The sequence below is a fragment of the Podarcis erhardii genome (genome assembly GCF_964252035.2).
Source record: "Podarcis erhardii genome assembly, chromosome: 12".
NCBI classification, from domain to species: domain Eukaryota; kingdom Metazoa; phylum Chordata; class Lepidosauria; order Squamata; family Lacertidae; genus Podarcis; species Podarcis erhardii.
Window position 1 is genome coordinate 6,823,844 of NC_138513.1, and position 18,288 is coordinate 6,842,131.

The following is an 18,288-nucleotide window of genomic DNA, read 5'->3' on the forward strand; positions in this document are numbered from 1 at the left end:
TTTTGCAGGTGCTGCCTACAGTATTTGCCCATCTGAATAACAAAGCATCTTCTGCAGTTGCTCAGTAAATTTCTATTCCAGTCCCATGACCACTTGGCACTGCTTTCTGCCTTCAGAGTGCTGTGTCGCTGCCCAGCAGGCCTACCTACATTAGCACTGAGAAGGACTGAGGAGTGCATTAAAATGTGTCTTAAGAAACATCCAAGGCCTCCTTTCTTTGCGCAGAGAATCGCTGCTGTTTGAAAAGGGTTGGGTTTTTTTCCAGTTATGAAGTTCTGATTTGAAGGGTGTTTGCGATGAGTTAAATTGCATTTCACAATATAAACCGTTGTACCACTAAATAATGATTGGAGAGAGCTGCATTTTCTCGAACACAGAAGTCATTCTCTATCCTCTGTCCAGGACGATCAGGGTGGGGAGCTCAAACAAAATGTAGAACATCTAGCAACATAGCTATGATTTGGGGCTTTGTTTTTAACAGTAGTAGTCTTCTTTTGAGCTAAGGATTCTGGTTTTTGTTTTTTTAACCACAATAATAGCGAGAGGGAAATAAGAAGAACAAGGAACGTGTCATTTGAAAGCTGTGTGCATGACTTCAGTATGTGATGACTTTCATTCCCTGAAGGGCAGTGCTCCTTGAATGATCTTTCCAGAAGAGGCTGTGACCTGGTTCAAGTAATCCAGGATAGGCTGTGTGCATTCTAAATGGCCTATCCTTGATTACTTGCACTGGGAAGTAGCCACAACACAGTGAAGGCAATGCTGAGAGGTTCGAGTCCACGCGTCTTCTCCCAACTCTTAACAGCAAGAAGACCAACAACCAGATATACTGGGTACCAAGGGCAACTTTGCTATGTTTATCTGCTTCACCATCAAGGATCCAACGTTGCATTAAACATGGGGAGGGGGGGGGGAGAACATGTGCTGTATTATTGTGATGCTCATTTTTCAGTGTGCAGATGTAACACCGTTTCAAGCAGATGTTCCTTGAAAGCACTAAATGTCCCAGATGTATTGCAGTTTCCTTGGCTTAGAAAGACAGCTCTTTTATTTGGTTCAGTTTAAAAACTGATTGTTTGCAAATGGAGAAAAATAAAGAACAACCGCAGCTGCCTTGCTTTCCATGCCACTGTCAATTTTCTACTCCAGTTACCCACCTTGCAAGCTTGCTTTACCTGTCGCCTTTTGTGCAGCGAGTAATAATAGGGCCCATCAACATCTCTTCTCTGCTGATTTAATCTCCGCAGTGTGTTTCCACCAGAGTCTCAACCTCTCTTCTTTTCCCACCCTCCCCTCCTCCCTGCGTCCTTCCAGGTTTATGTATTAAAGCGACCACACGTGGACGAGTTCCTCCAGAGGATGGGAGAACTCTTTGAATGTGTGCTATTCACAGCCAGTCTAGCAAAGGTAAGTCGTGTGTCAGTGCCTCTTTGTGTGCCTTGGTATATTTTACCTCCTTCCATGTACCTCAGAAACTGGCTGGAGCAAACTTTCAGAACAGCTGGAAAACCTTTGCCACTTAATAAATAAGAGCCGCTTCTCTTGAGAGTCGCCCCTCAGAATTACGGGGCGAACTGCTTCAGAAGAGTCACCGAACAAGCGTCTTTCTAAACCTGAACCCAGAGCAGTTCAGCTGGGTCTGCCCAACGTAGGCAGACATCTCTCTCTCTCTCTCTTGATCCTTCATGATGCCTGAAGTCCCCTTCGAGGACTTTAATATATATATATATATATATTGGGCTTTCTTTCCCATTGAAGAGAAAATAATTGTCTTAATCTTCCCCCCTTTCTCCCCTCCTTGCTTTATTTGGCAGCGTGTACTTTTGTCTGCTAGTGTGTGGGTAAGTGTTCCCATGGTAACAATATCACATATGGGCTTGTCTCATAATGTAGCCTCCATGTATTGCTCATGATGGCAATATGAAAGGCCTTTTTTATAGATATATAGTTGCCATGGCTATGGAGGGTGGGGAGGGGTGGGGAGGAGAATGGGAATAAATAGCTTATTACATAACGTAGTATTCCTAAAGCTGCACACAAATAAAGTGTACCGGGCTCTAATGCAGTACCCGTACAGGCAACGAATAGTCGGGGCTCCGGCTGATTAAAGAATACAGAGCACACCTTACCAAGGAGCATTTATAACGTATAAGTGCTTGCAAAGCTTGATGGTGATATTTGCATTGGTGGGTTTGTGGCAGGGGGAACCAGGGATAATTTGATATTTTGTGTGCACTTTGGAGTAGTTGTAGAAATGCTAGTGCATAGAGCACAAGCTCTGCAGTAGACTTAGCCGTCTCTAGCAACCGTGATGTTTGCCAGTGATGTCTGTAGTGGCGATAGCAGCACGTTCCTGTAGAAAACAAAGTCAAACTTTTGCAAACTCCCACCGTATTGGATAAATGGGGAAGCGGGGGCCAACTACGTTGCCTCGGTTAGCAGATAATTGGAAGAGGCTTTCCACGCATTGGCAGTGTGCTTCTCTGGTCATTGGAGAAGAGCGTCTTGTTTGCAACAAGGACTTGGGGAGCACATGTACTGCTCCTGCAAAGCAGCCTTTTTTGCTCTTGGCTTCAGGCAAGCTCATTTTGTTGGGCACTTGCCTGCAGAAAGCTCAAGCTCAATTCTTCCCCTGCTTGTCTTTTGACAATCACTTTTCTTGGCTACAGCCTTCAAGTGCTTCAATTAAACTTGCTATGAAATGAATCTTTTATTCAAGTCAATATAGCCAGGGTTGATATACCTGCCATTCGTTTTTAGCATATGCATAGAAACATGGTTGGGGGAGGGGTGTGCACCCCAGCATTTGGGGTGTGAGAAATCAGGATTGGCTTAATTCCTCCCCATACCCTACCCTCCAGTAAACTTTTGCATACATTGCAGTGAGTGCTTGGGGGTGAAGTCGCCACAGCATCCTCAAGCTTGCCTATTAATTCTTTTTCCTGTTCAGAAGATAGAGGCAGTTTCTGTAGCTTAGGAGATGATAGTCGAGACTTGGATCACATCCACACCACATTTAAAGCACTCTTACGCCGCTCTAACACTCCCCCCAAATAACCTTGGCACCTGCACTTGTTAAAGGTGCTGAGAGTTAGTAGGAGAACCTTCCCAGAACTACAATTCCCACCGCTCTTAGCAAACTATAGTTCCCAACATTATTTGGAAGAATCCATGACGGTTAAAATGGTATAGGAGTGCTCTAAATATATTGTTTGGATGTGAACTTCCAGTTCTACGGAGCGTGAATTTTGTGGGCCTGGTGTTAGTTGTGCATTCTACACAACTCTTAGCCTCAAATTAGATTGTTGCTTTTCAGTAATTTGTAGACTTTGGACTGATGAAGTATGCTTTTGCCTTTGCATTGGGGGTTTTTCTAAAAAGATCTGAAGATCTTGTTGGACTCTTTCTGAGAAGGTCTCTCACATTGTAATACAATGGAGGCTGCTTGTTAGTTAACAATCTGCCTACATTGCTAATGTGATTTCCTGTTACTTGAATTTTGTTGCCTGCTTTGTCCTATAACTAGTTAGGGGACTGTAAATAGAATATTTATAGTATTTATAGTCAGTTATAGCATACTATAATCACTAACATATATTCTCCCTACAGTGATTATGAGTTGTTTGGAAAGTCCCAAGCTTTCTCTCCTCTTGGTGCCACATCAATCTGAGTCCAGTGGTGCACATCCGACGTACAGTTCAGATTAGCTATGAACTGTCATTGCTACAAGAGAGCCTCTGCTCTCACCCAAGAACCTTGAACCCAGGACTCTGACAAAAGCACATGGACTCCTTCCTTCCTTCATCACTTAGGCAGCTTTGACCATCTCCATCACTCCTAGTAATGTTCAAACAGACTTCATCAATGTACTTTCAGAAGTTTCTGGGTTGTCTCTTGTGCTGGACCAAAATAGGGACAAATTCATACTTTCCACTCAAAATCACCAGAGCCTCCAGGTTCCTGTTTCTGAAATTCCACATAATGAAACAAAATAGGAGTTTTCCTTTTTTTAAAAAAAATAAATAATTACATTTATATCCCACCTTTCCTCCAAAGAGCTCAAAATAGTATAAATGGTTCCCCCTTTTCCACCTCCATATTTTATCCTCACAACAACCCTGCGAGGTTTGTTTGAGAGATGATATAAAAGTTGAGTGTATGGTTTGCAGTGCGTTTTTTTTAATTTTGGCCTGTCTCAGCCCTAGTCCGTATCCCCATGTGGTAAAGTACATTTTAAGGAAGTGCACAATAAGACTCTACTCCTTCATGCACCGGTAGCGCAAAGTATATTTGATATCTGTGTAATGACTTTTCCCCACCTCTTCCTGTGAACTTTTTGAGGGTCCATTTCCTGCTAATGCCACCAACTTCTGCATATGGCGCCTTGGAGAAGCCACACCAGGATCCCTAGGCCAAGTTGGCTTCTCTCGCCTTTGTCTTTGGAACCAGACTTGGTACGAAGTAGCTTAGAACGGATATCGTGGCTGTACTTAACCCTGTGACTATGTTTGTCGAATAATTTGCTACACTTGTTGGGCAGCATTTTAGCTGAGAAGAGAGAGTCGGTGGCCAGGATCCCAACACCCAGTGAAAGTTGTTCCAGAAGATCGGGGGGGGTAGGCTTGCTTTCCTTGAAAATAGCAGCTCCCCACCACACCTTCATGCTTCACGGCTGTTTTAGAAACTGAGCAGTGCAGCTGTTGAATCCTGCTGGGCTACTGCAAATTTAATGTGCAGTTACATAAAAGAGATGAGCTGCTTTTCCACTGAGTCGGACTATCTGGGTCAATATGGTCTCTTCTGAACATAAGGCCACAGGAAGGGCACTGCTGGATCACGGCAATGGCCCACCTGGTCCAGCATCATGTTCTCACCGTGGCCAACCAGCTGCCTTTGAGAAACCCACAAGCAAGAGCCCTTTCCCCTCCTGTGATTTCCAGCAAGTGCTATTCAGAAGCATTGGCTGCCTCTAACTGTGGAAGCAGAGCATAGCCATCATGGCTATAGTAGCCATCAATAGCCCTCTTCTCAGTGAACCAGCAGTGGCTCTCAAAAGACAGATATATTCTCCCTGAGGCCCTTTTAACCAGGAGCAACCTGGAATCAAGAGAACATCATCTTCACCAGCATCATTGTTTACCAAAGGTCCCAGGGCAGGATATGACTAATAATAATAATAATAATAATAATAATAATAATTTATTATTTGTACCCCGCCCATCTGGCTGGGTCTCCCCAGCCACCCTTGGCGGCTTCCAACAAAGATTAAAAATACGTTAAAATGTCACACATTAAAAACTTCCCTGAACAGGGCTGCCTTCAGATGTCTTCTGAATGTCAGGTAGTTGTTTATCTCTTTGACATCTGATGGGAGGGCGTTCCACAGGGCGGGTGCCACCACCGAGAAGGCCCTCTGCCTGGTTCCCTGTAGCCTTGCTTCTCGCAGTGAGGGAACCGCCAGAAGGCCCTCGGCGCTGGACATCAGCATCCGGGCAGAACGATGGGGGATGGAGACGCTCCTTCAGGTATACCAGGCTCCTTCAGGTATACTGTTAAAAATGGTTTGAAACAATTTGCAATCCCAGGAATCAGGTGGGTCATAAAAACATGCCTCTAAGGTGTCAGAAGCCAAGATACAGAGGTGTGTCTTCAGCAATTGCCCAAAGCTGTGTATTGAAGATAGCTTACACATCTCTGCAGGGGTTAAAGCAGAGAATGGCCTCTTCCTGGATCAGGCCCCACCTCCGAGCTTCTGAGGGCAGTGGAACAACCAATAGGGCTCCCTCAGCCAATCTTAACATCCAGGGAGGCTGCATGGGCAGCTCTTGGCTATTCCGCCCTGCCATTTCACTAGAGAAAAGCATGCGGGCAAATCCTCTGTCCTTCTTCTTCACGGTTCTCCTGAAAGATCCTCGGCCCACTTTCAATTTGTGCAGCTTATTTCCCTCTGTATTCCCCTGTGGGAATCCTTTGACAAAGCCATTTGGTGAACTTTAGCCTTAAGGATGGAGTCGGGAGTGTTTTCGTTCGCCTCAGAGCCTCTTTCGTAATCTAACATGGCCCTTAGGGATGTTTTTAAATGGGCCTACCGTATACTATCTCTCAGAAGTAAATTTTTAAATAACTTGCCTGTCGCAGATGCTGTGTGCACCTTGCCTTTGACTGCCCTGACTGTGTTGAGACATAAAAAGTATATTAAATGATTGTTAACACATAGAACAAAGGTGTGTGTGTGTGTGTGTGTGTGTGTGTGTGTGTGTGTGTGTGTGTTGAAAGATTGGGGCAGTCACTCGTCCTTCTGTTGAGGGAAGGTCACTGTATTAAAGGATATCCACAGCACCTTTTGTGAATGTTTACTCTGGAGGAAGGTGCTTGGCTCATGTGCAGAGCACCACAAAGAGGGAGGGTCAGGAGTGCTCCCCATTCCTGTTGCACCTTCATGTCGCAGGCATCTGACAAGAGTCTCATCAAAGCCATGTCTCCTCTTCTTCCTTTTGGCTCATTCAACATCTACGTCGAAAAGAGATGCTTGATTTTCCCAGGGTTACATGTGTCTTCACCGTGTGTCCTCCTCTTCTCCCGCTTCCTTCCTTTAATCAAAGTATGCAGACCCCGTGGCCGACTTGCTGGATCGCTGGGGCGTCTTCAGAGCTCGGCTCTTCAGAGAATCCTGCGTTTTCCACAGAGGGAATTACGTGAAGGATCTAAGCCGGCTTGGGCGGGAGCTGAGCAAAGTTATTATAGTGGACAACTCCCCTGCGTCTTACATCTTCCACCCTGAAAATGCAGTAAGTACTAGCACTTTTGCAATAGACGGGAGTCAATTCTTTTGTCTCTGGGTTTGTTTATTCCGGCATTTGCTGCTTGCTAAGATGCACAAGTGCTTGTTCTCGCTACTGTAAAATGGAGCAGGGCAGCAGCATCAACGCCTGAGGAGCAAATGCTACAAAATGCTTGGGTCATGGGTAGGCAAACTAAGGCCCGGGGGCCGGATCTGGCCCAATCGCCTTCTCAATCCAGCCCGCAGACGGTGCAGGAATCAGCATGTTTTTACATGAGTAGAATGTGTCCTTTTATTTAAAATGCATCTCTGGGTTATTTGTGGGGCATAGGAATTCGTTCATTCCCCCCCCCAACAAAAAATATATATAGTCCGGCCCTCCACAAGGTCTGAGGGATGGTGGACTGGCCCCCTGCTGATAAAGTTTGCTGACCCCTGGCTTAGGTGTTAAGAGGCAAGAGAGGGGCAACTCTTTTGTTTGTGTCAGAAACTCATTGCATTCTGTTTCTGAGCTTGCTTGAAAGATGCCATGGTGTTGACCAGGAAAGTGGGTTTTTTGTTTTCTTTTTCCTGGATCTTCAGTGCAGACAACCTGGTGTGTGTGTGTGTGGTGTGTGTGTGTGGTGTGTGTGTGTGTGTGTGTGTGTGTGTGTGTGTGTACAGAGAGAGAGAGAGAGTACCCTGTACATATAAAGCACTGGGATCATTTTAGGCCAATTGATTTTGGTAATGAAAACAAAATGAAATTTTATAATTTAATAGTGCTGGGAAGAACAAAACCCAGTGCCCCAGTGGGGATGCATAAGAACAAAAGAAGGGCCCACTGTGTCAGGTCAAAGGAATACCTAGTCCAGCATCCTCTTCTCTCCGTAGCCAACTAGATGCTGTGTAGGAAACCCCAAAACAGGGCCTGAGCACAGCAACACTCTCCCCATTTTCTTTTGAGTGGAAAAGGGGTGACAACCCCATCAACAGTCATCAGTTGATCCGCACAGATTTGAGAGGCCTGCGTATTTGGGGTGGCCGCACCCACTTTTGGCTACACCCACCCCTGGCATGTGGCTCCCAGAGGGCTTGCGGGGAGAGCAGCCGTCTCCTCACTAATCCCAGATATCCAGACCACGATCTGCATGAGTTTGTGGCGAATTTAAATCAAGGATACAAGGATTGTTACTCCACGGTGTACCAGTAAGGAGAGAGGATCCTTCTCTCGTTGAGCATTCTCCTCTCCTTGTGTTCTCTGCCTTGCTTATGCAGAGGATCGTGGCCACATTCTTTTATTATTTTCTGCTACCTCACACTATAATTAAGTTGCTCCAAAGTTCTGCCATAGTTTAAGGAATCCTAGAAATGAATGGGAATGGGAAGAGGGGGCAGGAGAAGAAGCTGTGGCTCTTTTCAGCAGCCTATTTCAGAGCTGCCGAGCCCTTTTTTGGTGTGTTTTTTAGCCTGATGGCAACTAGGCACCTGGATTTTAGCGGCTCCTGTTTACTCACCCCCTTACAATTGGGGAAAGCTTGAGAGCCCAAGGAACATGCATACAGTTCTTAATAATATTACAGGTTTTTTACTCTTCCAACTGTTCAGCTCTTCGAGACCATTTGAAAGCTGGTATTTTCAAATTCTTCATTGCTTGTTTAATTTTAGAGCAGCTAGACATTATCTTACATAAGGTACCAAATGTTCAACGGGGGGGGGGGGGAATCTGAACGATACCAAATGTTTGTTTTTGTGGAGCTGTGAATGAACTCTGAAAGTGACAGAGAGGGAGAGGGAGGACAACAGCTTTTCACAACCTTACAGTTATCTGTATATGTCGGAGACAATTGGCAGTACAGAGCCACCTGCAGAAGCAGCAGAGATAATCGAGTTTGTATTGGCATGCAGTTTCGCAATGGCCAAGTTTGCATGTTAGAGGAGTATAGCTTACTGCGACAGCACAAACAAGCCAGCGAAAAGCTCACAGCCGCTTTGCTCCTCCATGGATGTGGGGCAATAGTGATGCTTACTACTACGGGGCTTAGTGGGTTGTCCGAACCTGGGATCGTGGTTCTTCAGGTCTCTTCTCCTTAACCATGACCTGTTGCAAACCTCAGCATTGCCGCTGCACCACATGGTCCCATAATGCCTGTGGAGCAGCAAAGCGACTGCAATCTCTCCCTTGGGAGCCAGCGCACTCATCCAGTGCTCCAGTTTGGCTCAGCATTTGCCAAGGGTGCTTCGCAGCCAGAGGAGTGCACACAGCAGAGACTTAACTCTTCATTGTCAACGATAACACCATTGCTTCCTCAGCTCTGGAGACCTGCACACACCTGTCTAGCATCTAGACAGTTGTTCCCAGCTCCGCGCTCTATGGAGCAGTTGCAGCAACTGGGGACCACTCCCCCTCCATCCGTTTATGTACCTCCCCCTGACGTAGCCAGAGACTATGCCGGAACAGAAGCTGCTTCTGCTCTTCCCACTTCAGTTCTCTACTGCTTCTGAGAAAGAGTGTTACAGAGGAGGGTGGGGAAGCACCTGGCCCGTCGCTAGCCTGGCCTGCCCCTTCCTCCTCTTCCTCCAGATCAGAAGCTTCCCCTGCCTATGATTCTTCCTTCCTGGCTGGTACAGGTTCCCACAAACTTCTGCCCCCCCTGCCCGAGTCAGACGCCATCTCCTGTTACCCTGGTGCACAATCATCAGCGTCCTACCAGTCGCTGACATGGCAATCTGATGTGGCCAGTAAGAGTTCTTTACCCACTGAATTATATATCCCTGCCTGATCCCATAGAGTCTGGGGAGTCTGTGATGATGGTCTCTGTCCCCCCCACCCAGCTACCCCGTGGCTCAGATACACAGTTCATGACTACTAGTGGACATGTGTTCGGTGTTGCAGGCCAAAAGCCTGTGGAACCCCCTCCAACTCAGATTAAACAGACTGGCACACAGATTTTGATGAGTTTCAGGCACATGACAAAGACTTTTATTATTTCAGCAGGCATCTTAAAGTAGTGTTTTGGTTTAAGTCCCATTTTATGATGGATTTTGCACCCAATTTATTCTCTGCACAATTATTCTAACCATTATGCCATACAGTGGTGCCCCGCAAGACGAAAAACTCGCTAGACGAAAGAGTTTTCCGTTTTTTGAGGTGCTTTGCAAGACGAATTTCCCTATGGGCTTGCTTCGCAAGACGAAACATCTTGTGAGTTTTTTTCCTTTTTCTTAAAGCTGCTAAGCCGTTAATAGCCACTAAGCCGTTAATAGCCGCTTAGCTGCTAAACCGCTAATAGCCGTGCTTCACAAAAAAAACGCAAGACGAAGAGACTCGCGGAATGGATTAATTTCGTCTTGCGAGGCACCACTGTATATGGGACGCGGGTGTCACCGTGGTCTAAACCACAGAGCCTAGGGCTTGCCAATCAGAAGGTCAGCGGTTCGAATCCCCGCGACAGGGTGAGCCCCCGTTGCTCGGTCCCTGCTCCTGCCAACCTAGCAGTTCGAAAGCACGTTAAAGTGCAAGTAGATAAATAGATACCGCTGCAGCGTGATTGGTAAATGGTGTTTTCGTGCACTGCTCTGGTTCACCAGAAGCGGCTTAGTCATGTTGGCCACATGACCCGGAAGCTGTCTGTGGACAAACGCCAGCTCCCTCAGCCTATAGAGTGAGATGAGCACGCAACCCCAGAGTCGGTCACGACTGGACCTAATGGTCAGAGGTACCTTTACCTTTATGCCATATATAAAATACCTTGAATTAAAGTTTCATGCAAGACACTTCCTTTGGGGATGAGGGTAGCTGATTTGTTTTCAATGAACGTGTTTAATGTGACACTGTTTGTTTGTTTGTTTGTTTGTTTGTTTGTTTGTTTGTTTCAGGTGCCTGTGCAGTCGTGGTTTGATGACATGACAGACACGGAATTGTTAGACCTCATTCCTTTCTTCGAAGGACTAAGCAAAGAGGAGGAAGTCTACACTATGCTCCATAAACTCTGCAACAGGTAGCCCTGCAAGGCCACGCCTCTGCTTGACCGTAGCCGCTCCAGGACAGCCAATCCCAGCGCAGCACCTCAGAGAGGCAGCTCGAGTTGTCAAGAGTCACGATGCTCTCGATCTCCCTCTTAACCTGCTGTGCATGAAGGACAATCATGAATCGATGCGACTTAAATCATGGGAATATTGATGCCGTCAAAGCGACGAGACTACTTGGAGAGGAAGAAAATTAAAAAGAAGCCATTTTGAATGGGGACTGTTTTAATGAATTTCATAAATGGACACAATTTACAGGATCCACTTTTTTTCTTAAAAACATGCCAAAAATATATATATATTGAAAGCTTGATGTTTCAGCAAGTCGACTGGACCCTTTCCCCCCCCCCACCCAAACCCTCCTGCTATGCAGACCATTTTTCCCACCCCGCCCTGCTTATAAGAGCAGTTGACCTGACTCTGAACTTGTCTTTCTTCCATGATGAAGTGCCTTTTTGAATGTTGTTTTCAGATTTTAAAAAAAGAGACATTTTTGTATTAAGGCGTATTTCCAGGCATCTTTTAGTCTTGTATTGTTTAAATGCTTTAAGAAGAAGAGAGAAAGTTGGAAATCTTTTTATAGAGCACTGTAATATATGGAGACGAAGGCAAAAATCGAAAGAGGCCGCGAGGAGGGTCCTGCCTACAAGATCGTGACATTGGGGTTGCATTTGCTACGCTTGTGTCACGTTTGAAAAGGTTCAGGAATATATACGAGGAGAAAGTGATCTGGGTTATATATAGGTTGGTGACGCAGCTGTCTTACTAATTTGAGTCATGTTTTGCACATAGCTTAGGGTATCTCTGCATTTTTTGACTGCATACGACAAAACGGAATGGGATAAACACACAGTGGCAAGGAGTTCTTCAGCACCTTCAAGAGGTGGGGAAAGAGAGAGGGTCTTGTACTGTCTTTGCTAACGCACAACTGCCAGGTGTTTCAGATGCTGTTAGCGGTGAGCTACCGATAAGCATTGACGACAAATGGGGGTTTATTTATTAAGCTTGAATTCCTTCCTTACCGAAAGATGCAAATTGAGCTGTTAAGAAGTGTGGGCCCAAGCCCCCCCAAGTGAAAGGAGTGCAGGAGATCACACAAGAGCACAACTCCCATTCATTTCACAATGGGGTGTCAGTGTGTAGGAGACAGTTCCTCCCCCCTTTTTTGTGCCCTGTATATTTTGTTTTTCTTAACTGCTGCTATTGAAGGTTCACCAAACAGAGCTGAACCCTGGCTGTTATACTGTTCTTCGCCACTGTGCCTGTGCTACTGAAAACCTTTTTCTGTAAGCTGCAAAACATGGGCAACAAATGAAGTGCTAGCTTTGTGTATCAAACAGTATTATATATCCTGGAATCATAGAATTGTGGAGTTGGAAGGGACCATGAGGATTGTTTAGTCCAATCTTTTGCAATGTAGGAATCTTTTGCCCAAAGTTGAGGCCCACACCCTGAAATTATGAGTCTCATGCTCTAGTGACTGAGCTATATAGGCCTAGCTAAATCAAACGTGGCCTGCAAAACTCTTTCAACCTGGGGTTGTGTTCTCATGTGCTTCATTGTGGGATTTTTTTTTAAACTCACTTCCCCTGCTTTGAGAATTACAAAAATGACAATTCTATGCTTACCACGACCTTCCTCTATTTCATTTCATTTTCTTTTCCCCAGTTGCTAGATGAGATTTCAGATTATCATCCCTGAGGTTACCTATATCACGTACATGTTGGAGTTACCCAATTGTTTGAAATTGGAGTATTTGTGTTAAGACTCTCAAAGTGTTCTCCATAGCTTGGGCTTTTATGCTTTTTGCATTTTTTATTGCCCCTGCCCCTAATTTGTTCATGTAAAGCATGTCAGTCTTATCCACAGAAAGATAACTATTAATAGCAAAGGATTCTATCTTTCATACTCTCCTCTCTCTCTCTCTCTTTCTCTCTCTCTCTCTCTCTCTCTCTCACACACACACACACACACACACACACCCCACTTGAAGCTCCAAAGACGACAAACCCAGCAGCACAATCCCATTTTGATGATTTGCCTCTCTGCTCTTTTCCTTCCCGATCAATATCTGAGGCCACTTTTTTTCCCTTTGCACCAACTTGAAATCTATAGTTGCTCAGATTAGCCATACTGGACAGGAATTGTCCAAAAGGAAAAAGGAGGGGAGGAAAACCCTCTTTGGTGCTTAGCCCAGTAAACTATCAGGTGCAGAAACAGCTTGTCTCTACCTGCCTTTACCTGGGCAATGGCCAGTAGGAGCCAAAAATAGGATTTACACTCCTTCACTAAAAACATCGAAGAAGCAGCTTTTAACACATTTATACGTAAGAAAAGCCAGCCTCCATGGGCATGAAATAGGTTATCACAGGCACAGCAGAAAACAGAATTGTCACTCCATAGTACAATTTTGCACGGTGTTCGCAGAGCCTCTTACAATTCCACTTGTCCCAAAATTACCGCCCACCTTTCCACACCTTGCTTGCCCACAAGAGGTTATTTAACTGAGTACCGTATGTTTTGTCCGCCAGGAAACCTGGCAACGTAAGAGAAAACCTAGGGGTTGTTTTCTTTTTCATTTTGACTTTTCTTTTTTTAAAAAAAGTATGGATTCTGGCTAGTCCATTTAAAGCTTACCTTCAATCAAAAGTGTTCTTTAATTTTTGTATTTGAATGCAGAATAATGAAAAGCGGTTGTTACTGCCAAAGTATGTTCTCTGAGCAGTATTTTTCCACTGTGCTTCTGGCCTCCTGAGCCTCAAGTAGAGTCTGCAGGGAGAAGTATTCAGGTTGTAGCAAGGGCAGGGATGACGGAGAATGGTTGGAACGAAGGAGAAGTCAACCGCAGGTGGTTATTCTTGCCCCCATGAAGCTCTGCGATCTTCCAACCATCGCTTGTCCTTTGTCCCGCCCTTTCTAGCACGACGTGACCTTCTGACAAGTTTTACGTGATCTGTTTGTACATAACGCAGGCCATTTTCATTCGATGTTCACTTTTTTATAAAAGGAAGGGGGCGGGGAAATCGTCGATTTTATCTCTTTAACCAGTTGCCTTAAATGTCTGTGAATGAATGTCGATATTAAAAGTGTCTTGTAACATTGTGGAATCCACATGCAATAGACAATGGAACTTCTCTTTCTGGTTTCTCTCCTCTCCCCACCCTCCTCCCCCCCAACTCTATTGAAACATGCTGAAAATAACTCTGGGAAATTTAAAAAAATCTGCTAAATTCTTGAAATAAATAAATAAATAAATAGCAGTTTATTATAAAGCCATGTGACTCCTTACGGGCGAATGCATTTGTCGTAGCATCGGTAGGTTCTGTGAGCCAAGATCTCGTTCTGCCAAATGTCTCAGGAATTCGAGGAACCTCAGTTTGGGGGGGGGGGGCAAAATCAGGACCGTTTGACAGGTAAATAGCTCAGATCCATTGTCCAGTGTTCTTGTGCATTGCAGAAGTCAGTACATGTCTAAGAACCTCTGAAGAAAAATCACCTGAAACCTGCTTTAAAGGTAAAGGGACCCCTGACCAATAGGTCCAGTGGTGACCGACTCTGGGGTTGCGGCGCTCATCTCGCTTTATTGGCCGAGGGAGCCGGCGTACAGCTTCTGGGTCATGTGGCCAGCATGACTGAGCGACTTCTGGCGAACCAGAGCAGCACATGGAAACGCTCTTTACCTTCCCGCCGGAGCGGTACCTATTTATCTACTTGCACTTGACGTGCTTTCAAACTGCTAGGTTGGCAGGAGCTGGGACTGAGCAACGGGAGCTCACCCTGTCACGGGGATTCGAACCGCCAACCTTCTGATCGGCAAGCCCTAGGCTCTGTGGGTTAACCCACAGCAACCTGCTTTAGTGCACCATAAAATTGTCTGGGCCGTTATTTTGAACCCATTGTGTGAGGCGAAATGGAGAAATATGGAGAAATGCTCTCCGTAATAACACAGTCCTGAGGTCGGTCTTTTCACTCTCCAATGTCCACTCTCGCATCACGTCCAGAGCGCTTTACAGCTTGGCCAAAACTTGTTGATCCCTTGTCGGAATGGTTGCTGAATACGATCTGAAGAGAGACCAGAGTACGGTTGCCAAATACCGAAAAAAATGCAAATTACTGTTGCAGTCTACATTTATTGATGGCAGGGGGTGGGGTGTCCCTAGACGTAGACCTCACTGAATATTACAATATTGAAAGTCTGGACTTGACATCTCTTGCAGTTTATATTAAGTTTATATTTTTAGCGCCCATTTGCAAACTGCAGCTTAACCAAACTGGGAGAGAACAAGGCCACGAGAACAAACAATTCCTTAAATTGCCGTGTGACTGACATTAATGCCCTGGTACAGACAATTATACTAAGGGAACATATCAGTGATGCAGACTTTTAAACTAAATTTCTGTCAGTCACTCAAGCAAGACGCTGAAGCTCTGTTGTTGATAGTATGTTGGGGTTCTGGGTGGGTAAGAATAAAATGGGCATGGACCATCCTATAGGTACAGTCTCTGAATTTAAGGGTACCCATAGGCTCAGTAGAGCTCTTTTCGCTTCACAATGCATACACAGGAAGTGTGAGTGGCCATCCAGCTTTCCCTCTCACTTGATAAATCTACTGGTGTTTCTCACTTCCACTGAGGAGAGGGGAAGGGAAGGGAGCGGAAACTGATGAAGCATGGATAATTTTTTTTCTTAAAGTTGAATGGGGAGAGAGATGTGCAGAGATTTGGAAGGACTACAAGAAATACATATTGGAACTGCTACTTTGGATGGCTTGAGTAGTTCTGTTCCTTTTGGTTTGGCCATTGTCATTTAAAAAAGAAAAACCAAGCAGAGATTTTACTCCCCAAACTCTTCTAATGTCTGGTCTGTGCAATCTCTGTCTTTGCATCATTACAAATCAGGATAATTTGGGAGCAATTGCATATCAAAGAGCCCTGGCTTGTATTGCAGAGTTGAAAGTTTTGGGAATTGTAAAACACCTGTAGTCTTTATATTTTTCCAACCCACAAAATGTGCTATAGATCTATTAGTTAAAAAATAAAACAGAACCTCACTGCCCTACGGTAAAACAAATGTTTTTGCCTCTGATTTCAAAGGTGCTACAATCCCACTTTTGAGCAGATAGAAGGGCAGTTTGGGTTGGGGCATTGCTTGAAATCTGAAACCTATGCCAAAAAAAGGGGCTATTTTTATTCTACTTTGTTGTTAAAAATGGATCGCTGGACATTTCTGAAAGGGAGAAAACGCAAAAGGGTGAACTGTTTGCACTTTTTTTCATGTGTTGGAACAATTCCACAGTATTTGAGAAACTTACTACCCTGCGAGTATTCCCAGGGGAAGAGGGCAGAGTGTTGTCAGGCAGCGACCTGAATGATTTCTTGACTATTGCAAATAAAAGGTTTTTTAAACAGTTCAGATACTTGTGCATGTACCTTGGGGGATGGAAGGGAACACTATCTTTTAAAAAACGCACCAAAAAAACCCTCTTATTTCCCAATTTAAATTTAATTCCCATTGCTTGCCATCTGCACCACTGCTATGAACTTTGCAACATACTAACTGCTGAATTCTGCTGAATAAGCCAGTGATTTTTCCATTGCTCTAGTATTGCTTTCTGGCTTTCTTTTATTTTAAAAAATGCTCCCCCCCCCCCTAAAATCAGCTTAATTTAAGTTAGGTGTTTTAGGAAAACTGTGTCTAAATACTTCAAAATATTTGTTTAGATTTAGGAAATGTTAGAAAAGTTGTTCCAAAAGGGAAGAAGGTGAACTCTGGAGAAATTATAGACATGATTAAAAACAATATTGGTATTGTACTTTATGCAAGTCTGGTTATTTCCCATTTTCTCATTTAACTTTCCAACTAAAGGCAAACATTTTTTAAACTAGTCTTTAAAAAAATGATTTTATTTTTGAAAGGATCTTCCTGAATGTGCAGCTATTGGCACGTCACACTGGAGTAGGAATAAATTCTGCACGATCTGTAATCTGGCGATTTTTTGCCTTTAAAAGTTCGAAAAAGGCTCTGCTCTAGTGAGAAGCTAGAATTGGCTGGGGCTTCTTAAGCTTCATGCAGGGCTTTTTTCAGTCCACTGGGTGGAAGACTTGAGCTAGTCTTTTCAGCTGCGGAAATGCCTTCCAGCTCCTCGAGATTAAAATTCACCTGCTCTTTTTTTAAAAAAAACTTTTATTTGAGGAACAGCCATCACCCTATCAGTCACGAAAGGAGGAGGGGGAGAGTAGGTTTTGCAAATTTGCCAAGAAGATGGGGGAAACAGCTGTCTCTAAAATATCTGTCTGTTGCACTGAATATCCACCCTTCTTTCCATCATGGAACTCAAAAGCAGGATGTGTAAAATTTGCGGGGCGTCTCATCGAGACACTGACCGGATTCAGACCGGCTTACAACCTCTTGCAACCTCTTGCAAAATTCGGAGGAGTGTGAATTTTGAACCGTAGCTTCGTTTCGGTCCACCCATTGTTTCACGAAGAGCATATTGGGGTATGTTATTGTTAAAGAGTCGAAATCATCCCCCTCCATGTTTGGAGGTGCTACAGAAAAGGAGACGTTCGAGGCTTTTTGCCTTCCACTCTTGCTCTTGCCGAAACAAATCCTCTTCCAACGATAACAACAATCATCATAGGTAACTTGCAGGATGGCAAGAGAATATTGCGTGTTTTATTTCATTTGGATGCATGCATTTTTATTCCGTCATTCCTTCTCTTTGGCCTTGCCTGGCGGGGGGGAGCTGTGGAATAATAATAATAATAATAATAATAATAATAATAATAATTTATTATTTGTACCCCGCCCATCTGGCTAGGTTTCCCCAGCCACTCTGGGCGGCTTCCAACAAAGATGAAAAGTACACTCTCCCCTTTGCAGCTTCCAGCAACTGGTACGGTCATACCTCATGTTACGTTCTTTCAGGTTACGTCCTGTGGCGACCCGGAAGTACCGGAAAGGGTTACTTCCGGGTTTCGCCGCATGCTCAAAAGCGCAAAATGACATCATGCGCATGCGCAGAAGCAGTGAATCACAACCCGCACGTGCACAGATGCACCGCTGCTCTTTTTATGTTGCGAATGGGCCTCTGGAACGGATCCCGTTCGCAACCAGAGGTACCACTGTATTCAGAATCGTACTGCCTCATACAATCACCATGGCTGTTGATGGGCTTTGCGTGGGACAACACCTAATTCTTACGTGGTAACAGAACGGACCTCCTGATGAGATGGCGTACGCTAGAGGCCTTCTCCTACAGAGCAGAGGGGGCAGCTGGGTATGCAAGATGTGATATTTTAGGAATCCTGGCCCCAAGACACATAGGACTCTGTGCACCGCTAGCAGCACCTTGAACTGAGCCCGAACTTGAACTTTGGTCAGCTGTTTCATATTGCCAGAATGGAAAAGTACTTATTCATTCCACCCACCACCATTATTGGGCATTTTATATATACTACTGCAATGCTCTCTATGTAGGGCTACCTTTGAAGGTGAC

At 44.8% G+C, this 18,288-nt stretch overlaps 1 protein-coding gene across 1 annotated transcript in view; it reads left to right on the top strand.

Moving 5' to 3' along the window:
- The window catches only part of CTDSPL (CTD small phosphatase like), a 67,227-nt gene extending 53,304 nt beyond the window's left edge, over window positions 1–13,923 (top strand). Inside the window, exons 6-8 of the mRNA XM_081834530.1 lie at window positions 1,315–1,407; window positions 6,603–6,788; window positions 10,640–13,923. Coding sequence (XP_081690656.1) covers window positions 1,315–1,407; window positions 6,603–6,788; window positions 10,640–10,765 — 405 coding nt within the window. The 3' untranslated portion in view covers window positions 10,766–13,923. The remainder of the gene's footprint in view (window positions 1–1,314; window positions 1,408–6,602; window positions 6,789–10,639) is intronic.
- The last annotated feature ends 4,365 nt before the right edge of the window (window positions 13,924–18,288 follow it).